Consider the following 20,247-nt stretch of genomic DNA (forward strand, 5'->3'; position numbering starts at 1 on the left):
ACGTGACCTAGCGAACGGCGAAACGACTGCGCGAGCTGCACTTAGAGATACCAAATGTTCTTGTTGTTGTTTTGTCCATGATTCCCATAGAAGAATGGTTGTGAGAGCCTCAAGGAGGTTCTATTCGATTTCCACCCCAGTTTTGAGGAAGAGCATCTGGGGTGGTGGTCCAAGAGTCTCCCACCCCTTTCCCCTACCACCAATCCACACGAGAGAACGTTCGGCTCACCATATATTTTGAGTGACCCTATGCCGCGAAGACAGCATACATTTAGTGACATCCATGGTTTCTCCGGGACTCCATCCCGGGCCTTTCGATACCGCAGTAGGCTTCGCTAAACACTATACCATCTTGGCGGTGAGACACCAAATTTTAAACACAGATAATCCTTCACCCAAACATGGTCACTTTTAAGCCCAAACGGGCGTTAACCTAGAAGACCTATTAATCTCTAAACGGCATTTTGCGTCGAATCACTATAAATGAGTATATCACTTTGTACAGACACTAGGTATTTTTTGGAAGCAGAAAAGATGAAAAATGTGCAACGCCTTCGCCGAGAATCGAACCGCGGACTAACCGCTGGGCCTGGGCGGAAAACGCGCAGGCACGAAAGCATGCCAAGAAGGCGGAAGAAATACCTTATATACTACCCCTTTTAAAGGGCGAATGGGATTTTTAGGGGACCCAATCGTCAAACCCTGGGTGAGGAGAATCATCACCCAACACCCTTTTAGCTCGGGCGCCACTGTAGAGATATTAAGATTTTTTTGGAAGCCGGAGAGATGAAAAATTAGCAACTCATTCGCCGGGAATCAAACCGCGGACCTCTGGTATACGCGCCCAGCGTGCAGACCACCACACTACGAAGGCGGGAGAAATACCTTATATACTCCCCCTTTTAAAGAGCGACTGGGTGTGGAGATTCATCATCCACCACCCTTGTAGTTCGGGCGCCACTGTAGAGACATTATATATTTTTGGAAGCAGGAAAGATGAAAATATGCGACGCCTTAGCCGGGAATCAAACCAAGGATCTCTGAAATACGCGCCCAGCGTGCAAACGACCACAGCACGAAGGTATGCCAAGACGGCGGGAGAAATACCTTATAACCTTTCAAACTTTTTTACCACTAAATATTATCGCTTCGTAGAATCTACATGACTGTATGCTTGTTTCTCGCAGTGTGAAAAAACTAGAGTCATTAAATCAATAATAATTGAATAATATAGTTCTTCACCCAAACATGGGCCCAACCCCCGAATTTGTTTTATTGTCCCCTAATGTAGGAATTCCGAATTTGTTTTATTGTCTAGTTCATATTTCGTAAAACTTTCACGAAATTTTGATTAAAAAACTCAACAATTTCAAAGCAAGCAGTGGCAATAATGTAGGAAATTAAAGTTTTTTTTATCTCCAGAACGCGAAATTGTCTATCGGAAATTCTAAGGTTATACTGTTTTTAAAAATTTTTATCCCGGTGTGGAGTTAGCCCATATGCTCTCGAGATGTAAATGGTCTGTAAATCTGTCTGTAAATGGGAAAAAAAAAAAAACGCCCGCTTGGGCGTAATATAAATTCTGAAGGCTTTCAGACTTCTTTTATTATTATACACTACCCGACATTGAAAATGCAACACCAAGAAGAAGAGGCCAGAAAGTGATGAAACTCGGCAAAAAAGAGAAAGTGATCTTTATTTCGAAATGATATGCATAATACAGAACGAGAATAGCGTCGGCTCAGTAGGTTGTAGGACCACCTTGGACGGCGACACACAAAGCAACACGTCTGGGTACACAATTAATGAAACTACAGATGGCGTACTGAGGAATGCTCGCCATTCCCTGTCAATCATTAGCCACAGTTTATCTTCTGAACGCGGTAGTGGCAGGGTCTGCAAATAGCGTCCATTCATATCCCAAATGTGTTCGATTGGTGAGAGATCAGGGGAGAACGGTTGCCAAGGAACTATCTGAACAATTTGCAGAGCACGTTGACTGATGCGAGCAGTGTGTGGTTGTTGGGAGTTATCTTTCTGATAAAGGGCACGGGGCACACCCTGAAGGTAAGGAAGTGTCACCGGCCGCAGCACGTATTGTTGGGCAGTCAGTGTCTTGAATACGAACTAGAGGTGACCTGGAATCGTACTCAGTTGAGCCCCAAACCATGAAGCAGTGTTATCATGTGGTGGAGCGCTCCACAATTGCTGCGGGATTGGACTTGTCTCCGCATCGACGTCACACTCGTACGCGGCGACTTTCATTGGAGAAACAGAAGCGTGACTCATCTGAGAAAAAACGACCCTGTACTCGTACGCGGCGACTTTCATTGGAGAAACAGAAGCGTGACTCATCTGAGAAAAAACGACCCTGTACCATTCCGTCGCTTACATCGCTCGAGCCTGGCATAATAGCAGACGTTGTCGTCTATGATGTGGGGTCAATGGCAGTCTTCTTAATGGATGCCACGAGTGCAAGCCACCAGTCGAAAGCAAATGGTTTCGGTCGGTATAGGAATATCCAAGGTGTTTTGAACATGCTGAAGAATGGAATTGGCTTGCGGGTGCCCGACCGCTTGTCGGTGGATGCTTCTATCCACGCGCACGCGTGCTAACGTCACTCTGGCTGCACCGGCACCGCTTAAACTTGCCATATTTCCTTGTTCTAATCATCGTCATTACAGCCAGTGCAGTGTGGACGCGTCCAAGTCTGTAGCAACTGAGATTTTCCATATGGGCCAACCTGCCGTTCTCAGTCCGATCACCGATAGTCATTGGAACTGTCTCCGTTGACGACAGCCTGGCACTCTTTGCTATTAACATGCGTCCTAAGAGACAAGAACAAATTTTCTACGATGATTTCTCTAGCAGAAATTAACGGCACGAAAATTGAACATTCTGCAGGTTCCTTCCCCTATATCTTCTTCAACGTGCGCTGGAGAACTGCGCATTTCTCATCTTTCGCATGGCTTGGTGACGTGCGTCTACGCTGAAATTCGCATGATTTTCGGGCCACTCCTTCTTGGTGTTGAATTTTCAATGCCCAGTAGTGTATATTTCATATTTTGCGTTAAATGAGTTTTTGATTAACAAACTTTGTGATTTAAAAGCAACGTGCTGCCACTCGGCAGACCATAAGATATTAATGTTTCAAATTTAATCGAAAAAATTAGCGACTTAAAAGCAATATAATCCCACTCGCAAAACGTTAAGATATCTTCCTTTCTATTTTCATCAACACTCTCATTGCTTTAAAGGAAATATGTTGAACACTTAGCAGAACGTAAGATATTTTGTTTATTTATTACCTGCTTCGCCATTAAGCACTACATGACAAGGGAAGGATGCCCCGGGGAAGACCTTTTAAAAGACACTGGCTCGTATGCACGTAAAGTGGTATTAAGTGGATCATTGAGTTTAAATACCCTGATGTCACACACGATAACAAACTAATATTCGGATGGCATCTCCAAGTTACAGCAGACAAATTTAAAACCAACTACTAGGTTGTCACAGCAATCTTTCACTTTCGAATAAACTCATCCTATACAAAATAATCCTTTCCCCCAAACCCTTTGGGGGTATGAAGCAAAAACCTGCATAAAACTTTGTTTTATAAAAAAAGCTTAAAATTTACAAAACAATGTCCTCAAATACATATTTAATGCCCTGTGGTAAATCCCTAATAATCAGTTCTTTCAGACTTTAATATTAGCACCATCAATATAAGAGCTTTAGATATACGAATTTTCTTACAATCTTCGTCCGCCTGTACCTGTACGGTTACTTATAGTGTTTAAAGAATCATTAGAGTAGTAGTCATTAGCGTCTAGACACATAGCACAGCCGTGAGCAGCCGCTGGAACAATGTTGATCAATGTGTCCGCAGGGATTACTGTACATGGCGCTGTAATTTCTACACGAAAGACCTCTAGTAAAACCGATTTCCTGTACTACAAGACGTCCTCCAAAGTCATCAGATTGGTAGCCGTTAGCGGCTAGATACATAGCACAACAGTGAGCAGTTGCTTTAACAATGTTGTACAGTGTTTCCGCGGAGAATGCTTCACGTGCCGCTCTAATTTTTTGATGAAGGACCTTTTGCATCGATTTCCTGTACTACACGATGTCCTTCAAAATCGTCAGAGTGATAGCCATTAGCGGCTAGACACACAGCACAACAGTGAGCAGTCCCTTGAACAGTGTTGGTCAGTGTGTCCGCGGGGATTGCTGTGACGAAGGAGCTCAAGTAAGAACGTACTATTTCCTGTGCTACATGACGTCCTTCAAAGTCCCAGTCAGACCAGTTTCATAATAATCCCGGTATCCTCCGCTACTCCCCCTCTCGAGAAAACACACATTTTATTACCGTAACACTAATACTCACAGAGACATACTCCTTCAAATTAATCATCTTAATACCCATAAAACTCATTAAAAATACATTACTTTAATTACCCATGTATTTTAATAAATTGCTTATTTTATAATTATAAAAAATTTTCAGTGTGCTTTGGTTAATGAAACACTACATTCTTAAATGAGCACACAAATTTTATAACTAAAAATCATTTATAGTGTTTTACCTAAACAACAATTTATATATGCATTTCCAATTCAAAGTAACTGAATTAATTTCTTTAAATTTCTTAAAACAGACATACTTGATGTGGAAGCCAATAACCAAACTTGTATCGAGCGCATTTATCTAATTGAATTAATTGTCTTCTACATCTCTCCCTACGTAATATAAATCAAAGCATAGAAATACGACGTAGATAAACAAACATCTCTCCCAACGTAATATAAATCAAAGCATAGAAATACGACGTAGATAATAAACAAATCGTATAAGTAAATGAAAGTACATTCCGGTAAACATCACGTGACTACGTTCTGGTAAATATTACGTGACTTTCATAATAACGCACTAGTTTCGAAGGGTTGGAGTGTTGAATGTTTTAAGCACTTAATTAAATAACGTTATTAAAAACATGCTGAAATAATTTTTAAGTATGGGAATGCCCGCCTTTAAAACACGTTTTTCCACTTATAGATTCTAGGTAGAAAGCGTCAGCGTGCAATGTTTTTTGTTGGATGTAAAATAAAATTGGTAGGCATGGCGTTTAACGAATTTAGAATTCCAAATGAAAATAAACGTTCTTATTTTAATTCTGTACTATGCATTACATTAGAGCTTTAATCTGCGTCATTAGCGTTATACAAGAATCATATGACATGATTTAATTCCGAAATAACGCAGCTAAAAGCGATTAATTATAGGAAGTTACTATCTTTAGGACAGAAGGATGAAATAGCCAAATTAAAAATGAGAGTTAACATACTATTGTAGATTCAAGTTAGTACTTTGATTACTTTGATTTATATATATTATTTGTAAATGGTGAATAAATAAAAGTAAAATTTCAAGCGGATTGTATTTATGAAAACATAATTATTGAATAATGAAGAACAGTGAAAAATAAAAGATCACCAAGGCAACGCACGATCACCAAGGCAACAGACGATCTTTTTCTACTCTTGCTATAGCTCGAGCAAGTTAATTTGTATCTGCTTGTGGTTGCCATCTTTTAATTTTGAAAATACGGCCTAAACAATATCATGCATACATACTTCTCACATGTTCTATTGTGGAAAAATAGTGGCACCTAGGGCCACCAAACGTTTTACATACGTAGTCCTCCACACGAACATGTGCACCTAGAAGCCGAATTTTAAATTTCGAGTTTGATTTTTATTTATTTCATATTCTTTGCGAATTTAATGAAATTTTGATTAACTAACACCAGATTTAAAAGTTATGTGTTGCTACTCGGCAAAATGTAAGATATTTATTTATATTTCAAAAGACATCAGAAACCTCGGCTGTTTAAAAGAAATATGCGAATAAGATATTTAACTTTTAAATTTAATCAACAAACTCAGCGATTTAAAAGAAATGTCTTGCCACTGAATGAAATGAAATACTTTTTATTTTCCGGGGGGATGCAGTGTGGTATCATTCAGTAGAGTGGGGTCAGACCTTTCAAATTTTACGAACGACTCAGGTATATAAAAGCTATACTTCTACTACTGGAAAATAAAACACATTTTTCCTCCATGCGCCAGTGTTTTGCCATTTGGCAAAGCGTAAGATACTTACTTATTTTTCAAATTTTATTAACAAACTCGGGTATTTAAAAGCAATGCGTTGTCACTGTCAAAGTATCTTACCTGCTTTTATATTAAATTTGCAAAAGTGTTGCCATTCGACAAAGCATAAAATATTTCACTTTTTCTTTCATATATAATCTTATATCTTATCTTTAGAGACATTAGGTATTTTTGAAGCAGATTAATGAAAAATAAGCAATGCCCTCGCCGAGACTCGAACTACAGACCTGTCGAATACGCGTTGAGCGTGCTGACCACTACACCACAAAGGCATACTAAGAAGACGGGGAAAATACCTTACATACTCCCCCTTTTAAAAGGCGGCTGGAAATTAGAAGACCCAATCGCCAAATCCTGATGATGGATAATCATCATCCACCACTTTTTTTTAGTTCGGGCGACAGTGTAGAGACATTAGATATTTTTGAAGTAGGAAAGATGAAAAATGAGCAATGCCCTCGCCGGGACTCGAACCACGGACCTCTCGAATGCGTGTCGAGCGGGCTGACCACTACACCCCGAAGGAATGCTAAGAAGGAGGGAGAGACACCTTATACACCATTAGGTCTTTCTTTTTTATGCTGGGAGAGATGAAAAATAAGCAATTTCATTGCCGGGACTCGAACCACGGACCTTTCGAATACGCGTCGAGCGTGTTGACACCATGTAGGCATGGTAAGAAGGCGGGAGAAATACCTTATAATCTGTCCGTTATTGATTAACATACTAAACGATTTCCAAACAATAAATGCGGTTCTCAATAATCCTTTTTTTAACTTTTAATCTGATTGATTTAAATAAAAATGCATTTAATTCATGATACAGCTAACTAAAAATAATAAATACTGTTATGAAACTATACTAGGTAAACTCATAAAAATCATCGCATTTTTTTTTTTTTTTTTTTTTTTTTTTAAGTGTTAAATAGTTTAGGCGGTTAGCCGCGCAAGCGACTAGTTATTAAAACAGATAAATTAAAAATTATTTCTACAAGAAAATTCATTTATTGCTTTTAGATCACCCAGTTTGTTAACAGATCACCCAGTTTGTTAATCATTAACAGATTGATAAAAATTGAATAATAAAGACCATCTAACTCTTTGTCAGATGGTCTCACTCTGAGAATCCGTTATCCACGAAGACATTTGGAAGGTAAATCTTTTTACGCATAGGTGATATGCGTGAAGAAAGCTAATTATGAAGTAAATTAAAATTACGAAGTTCTGAGTTGGTTATTATTTTAGTGGTATGTAAAGTAATTCTTCACCACTAACCACCAAAATAATAACCGATTCTGTTATATAATAGAGTGAAACTTTCCGTATAAGTAGAAAAAGTAGAACATTACAGACTTAGTACAGCAAATAATAATATAAGCAATAATAAATATAACGCATGAAATTCAATTTGAACATACTGAATAAAAACGTCAATGTATTATGCCATGCAATACATTATGTTTTAAAGAATAAACATGTAAAATTTTGTGCTTTATGCGTATTAAAAATATTTTTGCATAAGCCTTAGCAAATTTTTAAACCTAAAAATATAAAAAATAAAAAAATTATTCCAAATAAAAACAAATTACTAGCTTCAGATAAATTAGCAAAAAAACTGTAAAAATGTATATGTCATACAAACGCGATTGATATAAAACCGAAACATTTTTCCTTGATCTAAAACAGCGATAATAATAGTAGTATTACTTGAAAATGTACTAGTATTACTTGGCAAATATTCAATAATATATGCAAATATTCAAGCGAAATACTATATGTATTAATATAAAAAAACTATGTGTCAATAGACTATCATATTTTTCATACTCAGTTTTACAGCCTGTACTTCGTAAATGCTAAATGTTTGATTTTTCTAACAAAAATTTACATGCAAAATATGTTTTTTTAATTCTAAGCATTATTTGATTTTGCCTGATTATTATCTTTATTACTTAATTAAAAAAAAGAGTTCAGATTATACCCGTTTAAAAATCGCTCTCGCTTAAAATATTTATTTGACATAGTCACACTCATAACTTCTTAAAACGTTTACTTTTCTGAAGAAAAATTCCCGTTTAAAATATTTTTAAAATTATTTACTGAAGTAATTTTGAATTGAGTTCGAGTATTAGTCGATCTTCCTGAAAAAACAATATTCCTTTGAAAGCAGTGAGTAATCGATAATTTACAGGAATATAACAGTAAATTCTACTATATGATTATATATTCTCCAAATTTATAAAATTCAGAATACGATTAAGAAGCCATAAATTTAAATGCTAAGCGATTTCTTGCAATATTTTTTTCTGATTCTATAGTAAAATGCATGGCAACACATTCTGCAGATTTTTACAAGTTATCGAAATAGCATAAAAAATGACCAGTTCATGCAATAATAATACGCGAAAAAGAATTCTAAATCTTAAGAGTTTTTAGTTTCTGAAATTCATAATAAATACTAAACGATAGCAAATGAAAATATAATATTTTAGTTCTGTTATAAAATTCTACTCATGTACGTACCTGTTATTTATTACGATCCGCTATTATTAATAGCTTGCTGGATTTGCTCTTAACTTGGCTGAGAATTCCACGTGGAATATTTAAGGTAATATCCTGAATAGCAACCTGCAAGCTAGTTTTCCCTTTACCTTTTCACTCGTTATTATACACATCTGGTAAAACAGAACAGCATACCAGGCCTGGAAAGAATAATTGTTACGTCAGCAATACGGATTGTCGGTCGCCAATGGTGGACGAGATTGGCGAAGGTGTGTCTTACAGCTGTTTGAATGGCGCGCATCCATGATGGAGCCGCCAGTGAATGATTCCGAGAAAGAGTTAATTTTTCATTCAGAGCTTAATTAAAAAGAAAGAAGCTGGACGATAAGATCTTATCCATAAGAGCCTTTAGAAGTTAACGGATTTGTTTTAAGCCAGTGAATAGTTTATCTCTACTTTCAATTTAAAGATTCAGTTTACGTTTCAAAAGCTTCTTCCGGTTTCTGTTACGTAAAATCAATAACAGACATGCTTAGCGAAGCCTAGTCTACTAAATATTTGCGCATTAAGACAAACGATACTAAAATATAGTTGTTTAATGGACTTCGATTTATTTAAAAATTTTTTTAAAAATATCTCATTTTTAATGCAAAATTTATTCTTAAATTACGCTCAAAAAATTAAATTTGATATTAAAATAGCATAGAAAATATATTACGGACCACTAATATGAAATTAATCATTCACACGTGTTTTAAATTTTATATTTTGCTATAAATTGATTAATATTTTTACCAGTTTATTAATCTAATCAAATTTCTTAGCTAATATTTATAATTAATAAGGTGTGTTCTTAGTAGGATGACCAGATGTTTTTAACTCTCAATCCGGAGTACGCAAAAACTAAATTTGATAATTAAATTTAATTGGTTAATTTAATTAAAAATGGTCTTTAGCTTATATTTGAAAGTCTGTATATTTAAAGTATGAAATGTGGGATCAAAAAGTGAAAGTAATTGTTTTAATAATAGGGTTTTTAACTCTATTATTAAAACCAGATGTTTTTAACTCTCAATCCGGAGTACGCAAAAACTAAATTTGATAATTAAATTTAATTGGTTAATTTAATTAAAAATGGTCTTTAGCTTATATTTGAAAGTCTGTATATTTAAAGTATGAAATGTGGGATCAAAAAGTGAAAATAATTGTTTTAATAATAGGGAAAATTTATTCATAAGTGTATAATCACTAAAAAAAAATTAAATCGAATGTTATGAAGAAAAATTGTAAAGCTGTCTGTTTTAGAGATTTATAGGTCGTGATACACGAGTATCACGACCTATAAATATATATATATTAGTTATATATATTAGTTGATAATTTTTCAGGGTAAATATTTCTTCATTAGAAAGATTATGCAGCATAGTTTGGCAACACTTCTTACTCTGACAAGATTTTACTTTTACGTAAGGAAGACAACAACTGTCACTTTACGGTGTTGATACTAAATAATTGAATTTTACACGCTGTTACTATCACCTCAAGTGACTCCGGTTTAGAGAAGCCTTACATAGAAAAATAAATTCTAACGGATTTTTAAAATAAATTATAATGCAGGATTCTAACGGATTTTAAAATAAATATATATTTTTAAGCAGTTTCCTTAACAAATCGTATTTCACCAGTATTGGATAATACAAACTACCAAAATGAATTCGAGAGAATACTTTAAAAGTTTTTACTTAAAACATAAACGTTGCCACTTTTTTAACACTATTATTGTCTTCAGCCAGCGGGTTAGTTCGTCTCCTGGCAAAATAAAATGTGCTGCTCCCTGAAGGAAATATTTATTGCAAAACGCATGAGCAAGATATACAGTGAAATAAATGCGCGTTTAAGGCCTGATTTATTAAACCTTTATTTTTTATTTAAGTGCATAAATCTCTGTGTAATGAAATAATATCGAAGGAATACTTTTCCCCCTGCTATATGGCTTTGCTATATTGAAGAGTGCATTATAAACACAAAATTTTATATTCTGGGTATGTAATTTCTGGAGGGAGGGTCTAATTCTTAAAACAGAAACCGTTAAAGGAATGAATTTAGCTGTGGACAACAATTATTTTCGTTTCTTTCTTTCAATAATCATTTTTTTTTTCAAATACCTACTTAGCTTGTAAGTACTCAGAGAAACGTTACCCAGATACAGATAACACGGCCTGATCAGAATTTTTGCCATCACTTGAATATGGGTAACGTGGCAGTTAAAATGTTAAATACACAGAAAGCACTACTTGTGCGTCAGACGAACTTCAGTTACTTGCGGAATTTAAATTAACATAAGATAACATTAAATTCAAATGTATGCGTAGCCTGAGAATACAACACGAAATATTCTACTAAGGTGGCTCAAAACAATTACGGTGCGTATTAAGCGTCGGCTAGCGAAGCTTAAACTCTAAACATTCAAACCCTTGGCTTAAATATACAAACAATAAATTTATATTATGGTGTGGACAACAAAAGGAAAACGTTATAGTAAAGATTAACATCATAATAACTAGTTAATTGAGGTAAAACTTTAATTCATTTTTAAGATTTTTAAACTTTTGTCGCTTATATTTTAGTTTGTATATTTCACCTACCTTACCTTAATTTCTGTCGCTTTCTTATTTCCGACATTAATTTTTCATTTCTATGATTTTTATTTAATTTAATTCTAGAAGAAATTTGTAATTTCCTTCGTATTTCATCCTTATCAAAATTCCTATATATTCAGACTCATTTCAGATAACTCCTGATCATAATGATTCTCTTTATTGTCATGGCATTTACCATTCCATTATTGCATTTAATTTTAAGCAGAATTTTAAATTTATTTCGCATGTTTAACCTTTGTAATTTCCTAATTATTCCGATATTTTTATATTAAGTAATTAGTTTTATGCCTATAATTGTTTTTCATAACTATTTTTTTTATTTTTAGTCATCCTTACTAAGCTTATATTTAAAGTTCTATAATAATTTACTTGTTTTTTTTCTTTCATTCTGCAATAATTCATGTATTCGTAATACTTACCCCTATTATTGGGTTGGCAAGAAAGTAATTTCGTTTTGCGTCAATAGATGGCATTTTGTTGAGTGTTTTATTCTTATGTTAATCTTATATATATATTTCTCTTTCAAGAATTCGGCAGCAGACACTTTTAAGTTTGTAAGAGAAATAAATTCCGTGATTTTTATTTACGGCCAGTTTTAACATAGGGTGCAAAAATAACATTTCCGACATATTTTATTTTTTTATTTTCATAAGGGCAAATAGGCAGCTGAGACTCACAAAGAAATATGCAAAGTTTATTGTCTTGATTGCTTAAAAGAACGCATGCGTCAGAATACTTTCTAAATATTTCGTTCAGGAGAGTTTTCACTTGATGATGATCAACGTTCTGGCCGATCTTCTGAAACTGATGATGACAAATTTAAAGTCATAAATTAACCAAATCGTTATATATCTTATAACGGTACAAGAGAATGGAAAAAGGTTGAATGTATCAAACACAACAACTGAAAATCACATCAGATGGCTTGAATTGATTAAGAAACTCGATATTTAGGTTTCGAAGGAACTGAAAGAAATTCACTTATCACAACGAATTAATATTTGCGATATGCATTTCAAACGCGATGTAATCGAACCTTTTTTTTGAAACAAATTACCACTGATGATTAGAAGTGGATTGTCTGCAATAACATTAATCGAAAAATATCATTGTCGAAGCATGAGGAATCATACCAAATGCTAAATAGCATCAGAAAAAGATCATGCTGTCAATTTGTTAGAATTACAAAGGTGTTTTTATTTATTTTTTTTTATTTATTTATTTTGAGTGGCTTCCAAGCAACCAAATGATCAACTTAAATGTTTACTGCCAGCAACTTATGAAACTGGAAGAAACATTCAAAGAGAAAAAGCCAGAATTGGCAAATGGCAAAGGAATCGTATTCCATCACGACAATCCGAGGCCTCACACATTTTTAGCAACAGGTACGAAATTACTACAGCTTGATTGGGAAGTGATGTCACATCCCCATATAGCCCCCAACTCATACCATCGGATTATCTATTTCGAAGTTTACAAAACTTCTTAGATAGTAAAAATTCCAATAGTAACGATGGCCTCAAATAGCAATTTGTTGAGTTTTTTTGCTGATAAAAATCTATCTATAAGTTCTATGACAGCGGAATCATGAAGTTACCAGAAAGATTACAAAAGATCATCGAACAGAATGGAAGATATTTAAATGATTGAGTTTTTTTTATGATAAAAATCAGAAGTTCTATGAGAGCGGAATTGTGAAGTTACCAGAAAGATTATAAAATGTCATCGAACAGAATGGAAGATATTTAAATGATTAAAGTACATTATTTGTATAGAAAATATCTGATGTGGAGACCACGTGGCTTCTTTGAACACATTTTTTGCGACACTTCATTTCAACTTATTTCCTCGAATTTCATTCGAGATGTATTTCTCTTTCAATCAACCAACTTTTGGTTGCTTTTGCTGCAATTGAAAGTTAAAGTTTCGTCACACTGATCAAAAGACACTGAAACTGATGCACCAAATGACTTAATTCACAATTCTTCTAAGAGTTTCAAATGTAAACAAAAGGCATCCTCGTAAGACCTAGCACCACTTTTAAATTGTTCATAATTCTACAACCATTGCATACAGATTAGCTAAAGGCATAAAAACCTTAACCGGAATATAAAAACAACATAATTCAATCACTTTTAAAGCAACAGAGTGCATAATTTATAAACCTGTTGTAGAGTCATTAGGTTATTTTTAAGCAGAAGACATGAAAAATGAGCAATGGCCTCTCTGGAACTCGAACCCAGACCTCGCCGAGTGTGCTACCTTTACATCGCGAAGGCATGCTGGAAGGAGGGAGAAAATAACTTATAATATAAGCATAAAATTACTGAGCACACCGAACCAGGTAACAATGTGGGAATATATATATATATATATAGTGCAGCCAATTACGACGAAAAAGGGATGTGCAAAACTGCATTTTATAGCAGTTCTATGTAAAAAATTTCAACGTTCTACGACTATTCGTTTTTGAGTTGTGCTACATAAATACGTACGTACGTACAGATGTCACGAAAAAAAAACCTCTTCTGAATCCAAGTTAAATCCATTTTGCAATCGGTTTTGGAAAAAAAGAGTCCTTTATTCTGTCCGTACGTACAGATTTCACGCATAAAAAATCATTCAGATGGGTTCGAAAGCGGTCAGAATGGATATTTTCATTGAGATACCAGAAATGTTTCGTAATTATAATACTTCCTTTGTAGGGTTTCCCTTAGTTTGGTAACCAATTATTTCAATTTTGGTATCTTTTCTAAACTTCTTATTTCTCCTCGCGTTTCCTCGCCAGGATGTAAATTAACTGAAGCCATTATTTAAACAGACGATACGAGAATGCTAGACAGAGCGTGATTTGATATTTTGTCCTCCAGCTGTTAATCTTAGTCGGTGGTACGCACTTTGGCCGTTTATTAAGTCCGTCGCTGATGTAAATTGCTGAGTAGTCTGTTAGCTTTAAGTAAATTGCCTAGTCTAGCACTACTATTTACCTTTTTGAATTTATTGTTACGTTATCCTTAAGTTTTCACGGCAAGTAGTCGATGTTTTTGTGATTACGATGTACGTGCCTTTTTGTTAAAGATATTCAGAAGAAAAGGACTATTTATACCCTTTTTTCTGTGCTCTTATTTTTCACATCTGCGCGAAAATTCGCCAGGCTTACTACTGAGATCGAGACATTTGCATGATAACTAAACAAATAAACCTTTACTTCGTACAAGAAATTACACCTTTACTTCGTACAAGAAAGTAAAAATTGAGCTTTCACACAAAATAACTGAAATAACTTTTTTGCCAATCCGATAATTCAAATAGATTATAAGCTATTATAAACTTTTACCATTTCGAATTTTTTATTATTTCCAGCATGCTTCTCACTGGAACAACCAATTTTCTAATATTTTTTATCCTATTTCTTATATTTTCCACTCATAGAGACCCTTGACATTTATTTATTCTACAGGATATCCATAATTTACTCGCCAGATAACAAAATTAAATTGAAAGGTAATTTTACAAAATAACAGGAAACAATTTATATCGATATAATCTTTAGTTCAAGAAGTTTCGTTTGTTCTGATTTCTGGTAATGGCAACAGGGAACTTGTTTTTTACAAACAAAATAGTGTCATGCATTGAAAAAGCAATTTAGGTTACGGTAAACGGAATCTTAAAAAAAAAAAAAAAAAAAAAAAAAAAAAGTTTAGAGGCAATTCCGAAAAGAATTTAATAAACCTCCGCCACTGGAACAATCAATTAAAATATAGTTAAAACAGTTCCTAAAAAAAGCATGTGTTTTGCATAAAGCATGTGCAAGTAAGCCAAGCGTCAGCAATGAAAATATTTTCGCCATTCGTTATGTATGCAGTTCCAGTAAATCCATCCGCCGTTGCCATCCTGCAGATAGAAATTCGCAGATCGAATGTTCATAAAGTTTTCATGAAAGGTTGAAAGTGACTGGCTATAAACTTCACATTTGTCAACAAATCAAACCTAATGATCGAATCGTTCGTAAGGAATTTTCTGTAGACATTCTTGACGGTATCAGTAACGATTATAAATTTCTTCAGAAAATACTATTCAGTGATGGAGCGACATTTCATGTTTGAGGTTAATCGAGTGCAGGATTTGGGTATCAGAAAACCCGCATTTTGTGAGGGAAAGTAAACGAGGTAGTCTCTAAGTTAACGTCTGGTGTGTAACAACTCATAACAAAGTGACTGGTCCCTTCTTTTTTCGGAGTCACAAAATTAATTCGGATGATTATTTCGATATGCTGAGATTGTTTTCGGTACCGCAATTAGAAGAAATGCAGGCACAGCTGGGTGAGGCCGTTATCATTGTGCAGCGTGTTCTTAGGTGAAACAGATTCAGATCGTTGGATTGGTAGAGGAGGACCGATTTCATGGCCATCCCGTTCTCCGGACGTCTCACTACTAAACTTCTTTGAGGATACCTCATGAACCGAGTTTATCCTGCAGAGATTCCAGCAATGAACAATTAAAAACTGGAATCATCCCAGAGACAGCTAATGTGACTCGGGAAAAACTTAATAACATCTGGAGGGTAATTGAGAACAGACTTTAAATTCTCCGAGTAACTAAGAGTGTTTATTTTGAAGTGTATTAATATAAAATTATTTGAAACGCTAGATAAAATTTAATCAGTTTCTCTCCTATCTCTTAATCTATATTATTTAAAACATATCTTTAACCAGTGAATAAATTATAGACACCCTGTATTTCTTTTTTTTTTTTTTTTTTTTTTTTAATGTTAATTGTTACTAATTCAGAAGTCAAACAACAAAAATCAGCGTTATATTTACAAAATTTTCACAGGACTAATTTCAATGGTTTCAAATGAATTATTCATTTGCAGTTTTGCAGCTGAAGATGGTGGTTCGGTAAAACCATTGAAATTAGTCCTGTGAAAATTTTGTAAATATAACGCTGATTTTTGTTGTTTGACTTCTGAATTAGTATTTATTCGGCGTGTTATTGTGTCTGTGTTAATTGTTATTTTACAATTTTTTTTTTTTTTTTTTTTGCACTTTAACCTTTCCAGTTTATTATTTCTTCCATAATATTTTATAACCACTCATTTATTTATTGTAGTTTCAGAGTGTAACACTACATCCATATGATTTTACTTTACTGAATTTTGTGTGAAAATTTTCTTTAACCCTTTTAACATTTCAGTTTAACATCATTTATTTTTTCTTAATTTTTTACATGTATTATTAAGTATTTCGACGTTTATAGTGGAATATTTACTTTGAGCTTATTACCTTTAAACGAACTTCGTATATTTTCAATTTGCTAGTTTAGAACGAATTTTAAAATTTCAATTTTAGTTTTACGATAACAGTCGCTGTTTTGACCATTCTAAATTTTCACATTGCTTCTAAGGCCTAATACTTCTTAGCTGAATATTTTACGGAAATTTTTTTCATTTTTATTCGTTTACCTATTTTTTGCATTAAAGCCATAATGACTATGCTTAATCTCAATAATTACAGCTATATGAATATTTAGTTTCGACAATATTTTAACGGAAGCCAGAAATATATTTTTGTATCACACTTATAAAAGATTTACTAAAGACCAAATTAGACGTTCAGTGTTCAATGGCTTTGCCCAATCAGTCACCACTCCATCTCCCCCTTAAAATTTTATTTTAACACTATAATTTTAACTCAATCATATCCTATTATATATACATTCAAATTCTTATTCGAAATTATGCCAGTAACCTAATTCGCAACCCAGATATAAGTTTTTTAATTACGTTCTATTCATACTACGAATTTTAGCAACTGAGAAATGAGTGTTTAATTATTTCGTTTTGGAACAGGATCTGTATATTTTTACAGGCATTACATATTTTTCTTAAAACATACCTTGAGGAATGGTAGATTTACGTAAAGAGAAAACTTCCACTAGTTTACTAAGCTGTAAACATCTTTTACACCAGGTGTTTAACAAGTTAGTAAACGAGTACCTGAAGGATGTTTACAGCAAATAAACATCTACGGGGTTTTATATGATTTGAAACCGGTAATTAGTCTAATAATCCCAACAGACGAAAGCGAATTATCGGTATGTCTGGAATAACTAAAAAGTCGTGGAAAGGTATAAACAACCTTTTTATTAAACAAAAATTAGAACATAAGTGCACTTTTTTTTGTGCTAACAATATTGTGGTGAGGCAAGCATACAGAAAGAATCAAATTTAAGTCAAATGTGTAACAGAAGTCAAAGAATACAATTTAAATCTTACTCGAAGCTGGCTCAGTAATTCTAACCGAACGTCAAAATCAACACGTAAGCTACGATATAAAGCAAAGACAAATAATTACAACTATCAAAACCTGGAAGTAACGGAGCGTAGCGTGTATGTGCAGTCAGAAACATGATCTGGTTTAACATTCAAAAACCTCACTTTTAAATAGTAGCTGACTCATTTACATTCTGGGTGAAGAAAATGGAAAATGAAAATTCTGGGTGAAGAAGTTATAGTAGTGAGATCCAATCAATAAAAACCTGGTTAATTTAAATGATAATAACCGTACACATCCTTCAGTATTTCTGGCTTTAGAGCTCTTTTTCGAATAACTTCAAATCATTTGGAAATACGAAGGCCACTCTGAAATTTTTTAGATACACATACAGTGTCTTACAAAAGTGTTCGCACATTTTAAGAATTTACAGGAAAAGCCCCGTAACCCGGAACTGAATTCGAATATAAAGCCAGATATTTTTACTTCCTTGTACGAAGTAAAAAGGAACTATTGTAATCGCGAAAAGTTTCAGGCAGCATATTTCAACTAAAATATCCATTTTGACCGCTATCGAATGAAATTTAACGATGTTTTTGCGTCATATCTGTACGTAAGGACAGAATAAAAGACTCTTTTCCTTCAAAAAAATTATAAAACTGCTTTAAAATTAATTCTGAAGAGAATTTTTCGTAGCGTCTGTACGAACGTATGTACGTACGTGCGTACGTACGTATCTCGCATAACTCAAAAACGAGTAGCCTCAGAACGTTGAAATTTTGTATATAGGACTGCTATAACATGTAGATGTGCACCTCGTATTTTGGTTGCAATTGGCAGCACCAAACGTATATAAATATATTTATATATATATCCACTCTATTACCCGGCTCAGTGATCTCAGTTTCTTTACTCTTATATGTTTGTAAATTGTACATTTTTTGCTTTAAAAATGATTGAATTATGTTCTTTTTATCTTCCGGTTAAGGATTTTATGCCTTTAGTAAATCTGTGTGCAATATTTTTAGAATTATCAGCAATTTTAAAGTTGTTTAATTGCCGCTAAGCCTGTTTTTAATGGCGGCCATTGATGTTTAAATTTGAAACAGGAGACTAGTGGATTTGTTGCCAATCTAGAGAAACTTCGCAACAACAAAGATAACGCCTTCATTTATTATTGCCAATTAAATCATGCTTAATCCTTTCTGGAATTTTTTCGAGGAAATAAGTGTTTAAGATTTACTTCGTAATTTTTAATATAGATATTTTGAGTTTTTATGTATTTTTGCCTTCTCGCGAAGTGAGAACTGAATTTAATTGAATGAGAAATACTCAATCGTCTGTGAAAAACTGTTTCTTTTTTTTTTTTTTTTTTTTTTGCTTAATTTCTTTTATACATCGTTCTAGCTTTATTATAGTATTTGAATAGAACATGTGGCAACGATTAGATAATTCTATTCTTTAAAATTTTGTGCATTATGAGTTATAATATGAACGAAATATAATACTGTTAAGTGAATCTAGCGCCAGAGTGTCGCTATGGTAAACAAATACTAGAGTGAATTTTAAAGAATGCATTTATTCTATTGTGCTTTATGCGCTGTCGGCGAAGTAGATTTAATTCAATCCAATAAGTTTAAATGAAATGCAAGAAAAAATGCATATAATTTAATATTCTGTACAAGGAAGTCATATGGTGTACACATCAGATTTTTTTCATATCATCTCCTATTTTGACGTTTATAATGCAATATTTAGTTTGAGCTTCTATTACCTTTAAACGAACTTCGTATACTTTCAGTTATAACTATTGTTATAGTGTCTTAAGTTTATCAACGATTTTTATTTCTACATCATCTTTCATATTTCTGCATGAGTCCAGATGCCGAATAGAAATCTGATTGTTCGATCCAAATACCTTTGCCTCTTTAAAGGCTTATTAATGTTTAGTACTTAATACATGGCTGTTTCAGGTTGTTTTTGTTTTGGGTTTTATGAGACTACGGCAAAGCCTCTGGGCTAACTTCCAAAGGGAAGGGTTGCTTTCGTGGATGACTTTCTAAAGGAAACTGACTCGTATACACGACACACATGGGGAAAACCACAAAAATGCCCATGCAGCCATCACAGCCTGTTCATGGGATTCGAACATCGGATCGAACTCCCAATGTTCAGCAACTTTTACAGCTCTGCTACTGGTGGGCCGGTTGTTTCAGGCAACTGTGAAGAATTATTGACCTGAATGTAAGAGGATATTAGTTTTCTTCGAAATGTCCTTCTGTCTTATGTGCGCAACTTAAAGGTTAGAATAGGTTTAAAACTATAGTACGTAATTTATCACCTGTCTCGCAACTGATAAGATTTTATATTAATTAACTTAATTGTCTTAGCTTGCCTGAACTTTTAATTCTACTTTCATCAGTTCCCACGAATATGGAAATCAGATAGGATTTTAATAAACACTGTGTTCTTGAGTTAGAGGAATATCCTTTGACAGCATTAGAGGAATATCCTTTGACAGCATTTGCTGTTCGTTTCCTGTTACCTGAATTTATTTTTATCGGTTTAAGCTTCGTCAAGCCACGTTTGCTTCGCGAGTGCTTTACTAACCGAACGGTTTCCCAAGGTTTGCTAGGTG

The 20,247-nt window shown here is 33.9% G+C and overlaps 1 protein-coding gene across 2 annotated transcripts in view; it reads right to left on the bottom strand.

Annotated features, from left to right (window-relative positions):
• Tdh (L-threonine dehydrogenase) overlaps nucleotides 1-9,077 on the bottom strand; it is a 38,492-nt gene extending 29,415 nt beyond the window's left edge. Inside the window, exon 1 of one of the 2 annotated variants that reach the window (XM_035359669.2) lies at nucleotides 8,697-9,077. Coding sequence is in view for 1 of the 2 variants with exons in the window: in XM_035359668.2 (XP_035215559.2) it covers nucleotides 4,665-4,704 (40 nt within the window). In the remaining variant the exon portion in view is untranslated. Of the gene's footprint in view, nucleotides 1-4,664; nucleotides 4,786-8,696 lie in introns of those variants that run through there. The other variant, XM_035359668.2, reaches the window with a different exon arrangement.
• Between the last annotated feature and the right edge of the window lie 11,170 nt (nucleotides 9,078-20,247).

The sequence above is a fragment of the Stegodyphus dumicola genome, chromosome 9, assembly GCF_044657685.1.
Source record: "Stegodyphus dumicola isolate Sdum_Otavi_A_Nest chromosome 9, ASM4465768v1".
Taxonomy (NCBI): Eukaryota; Metazoa; Arthropoda; class Arachnida; order Araneae; family Eresidae; genus Stegodyphus; species Stegodyphus dumicola.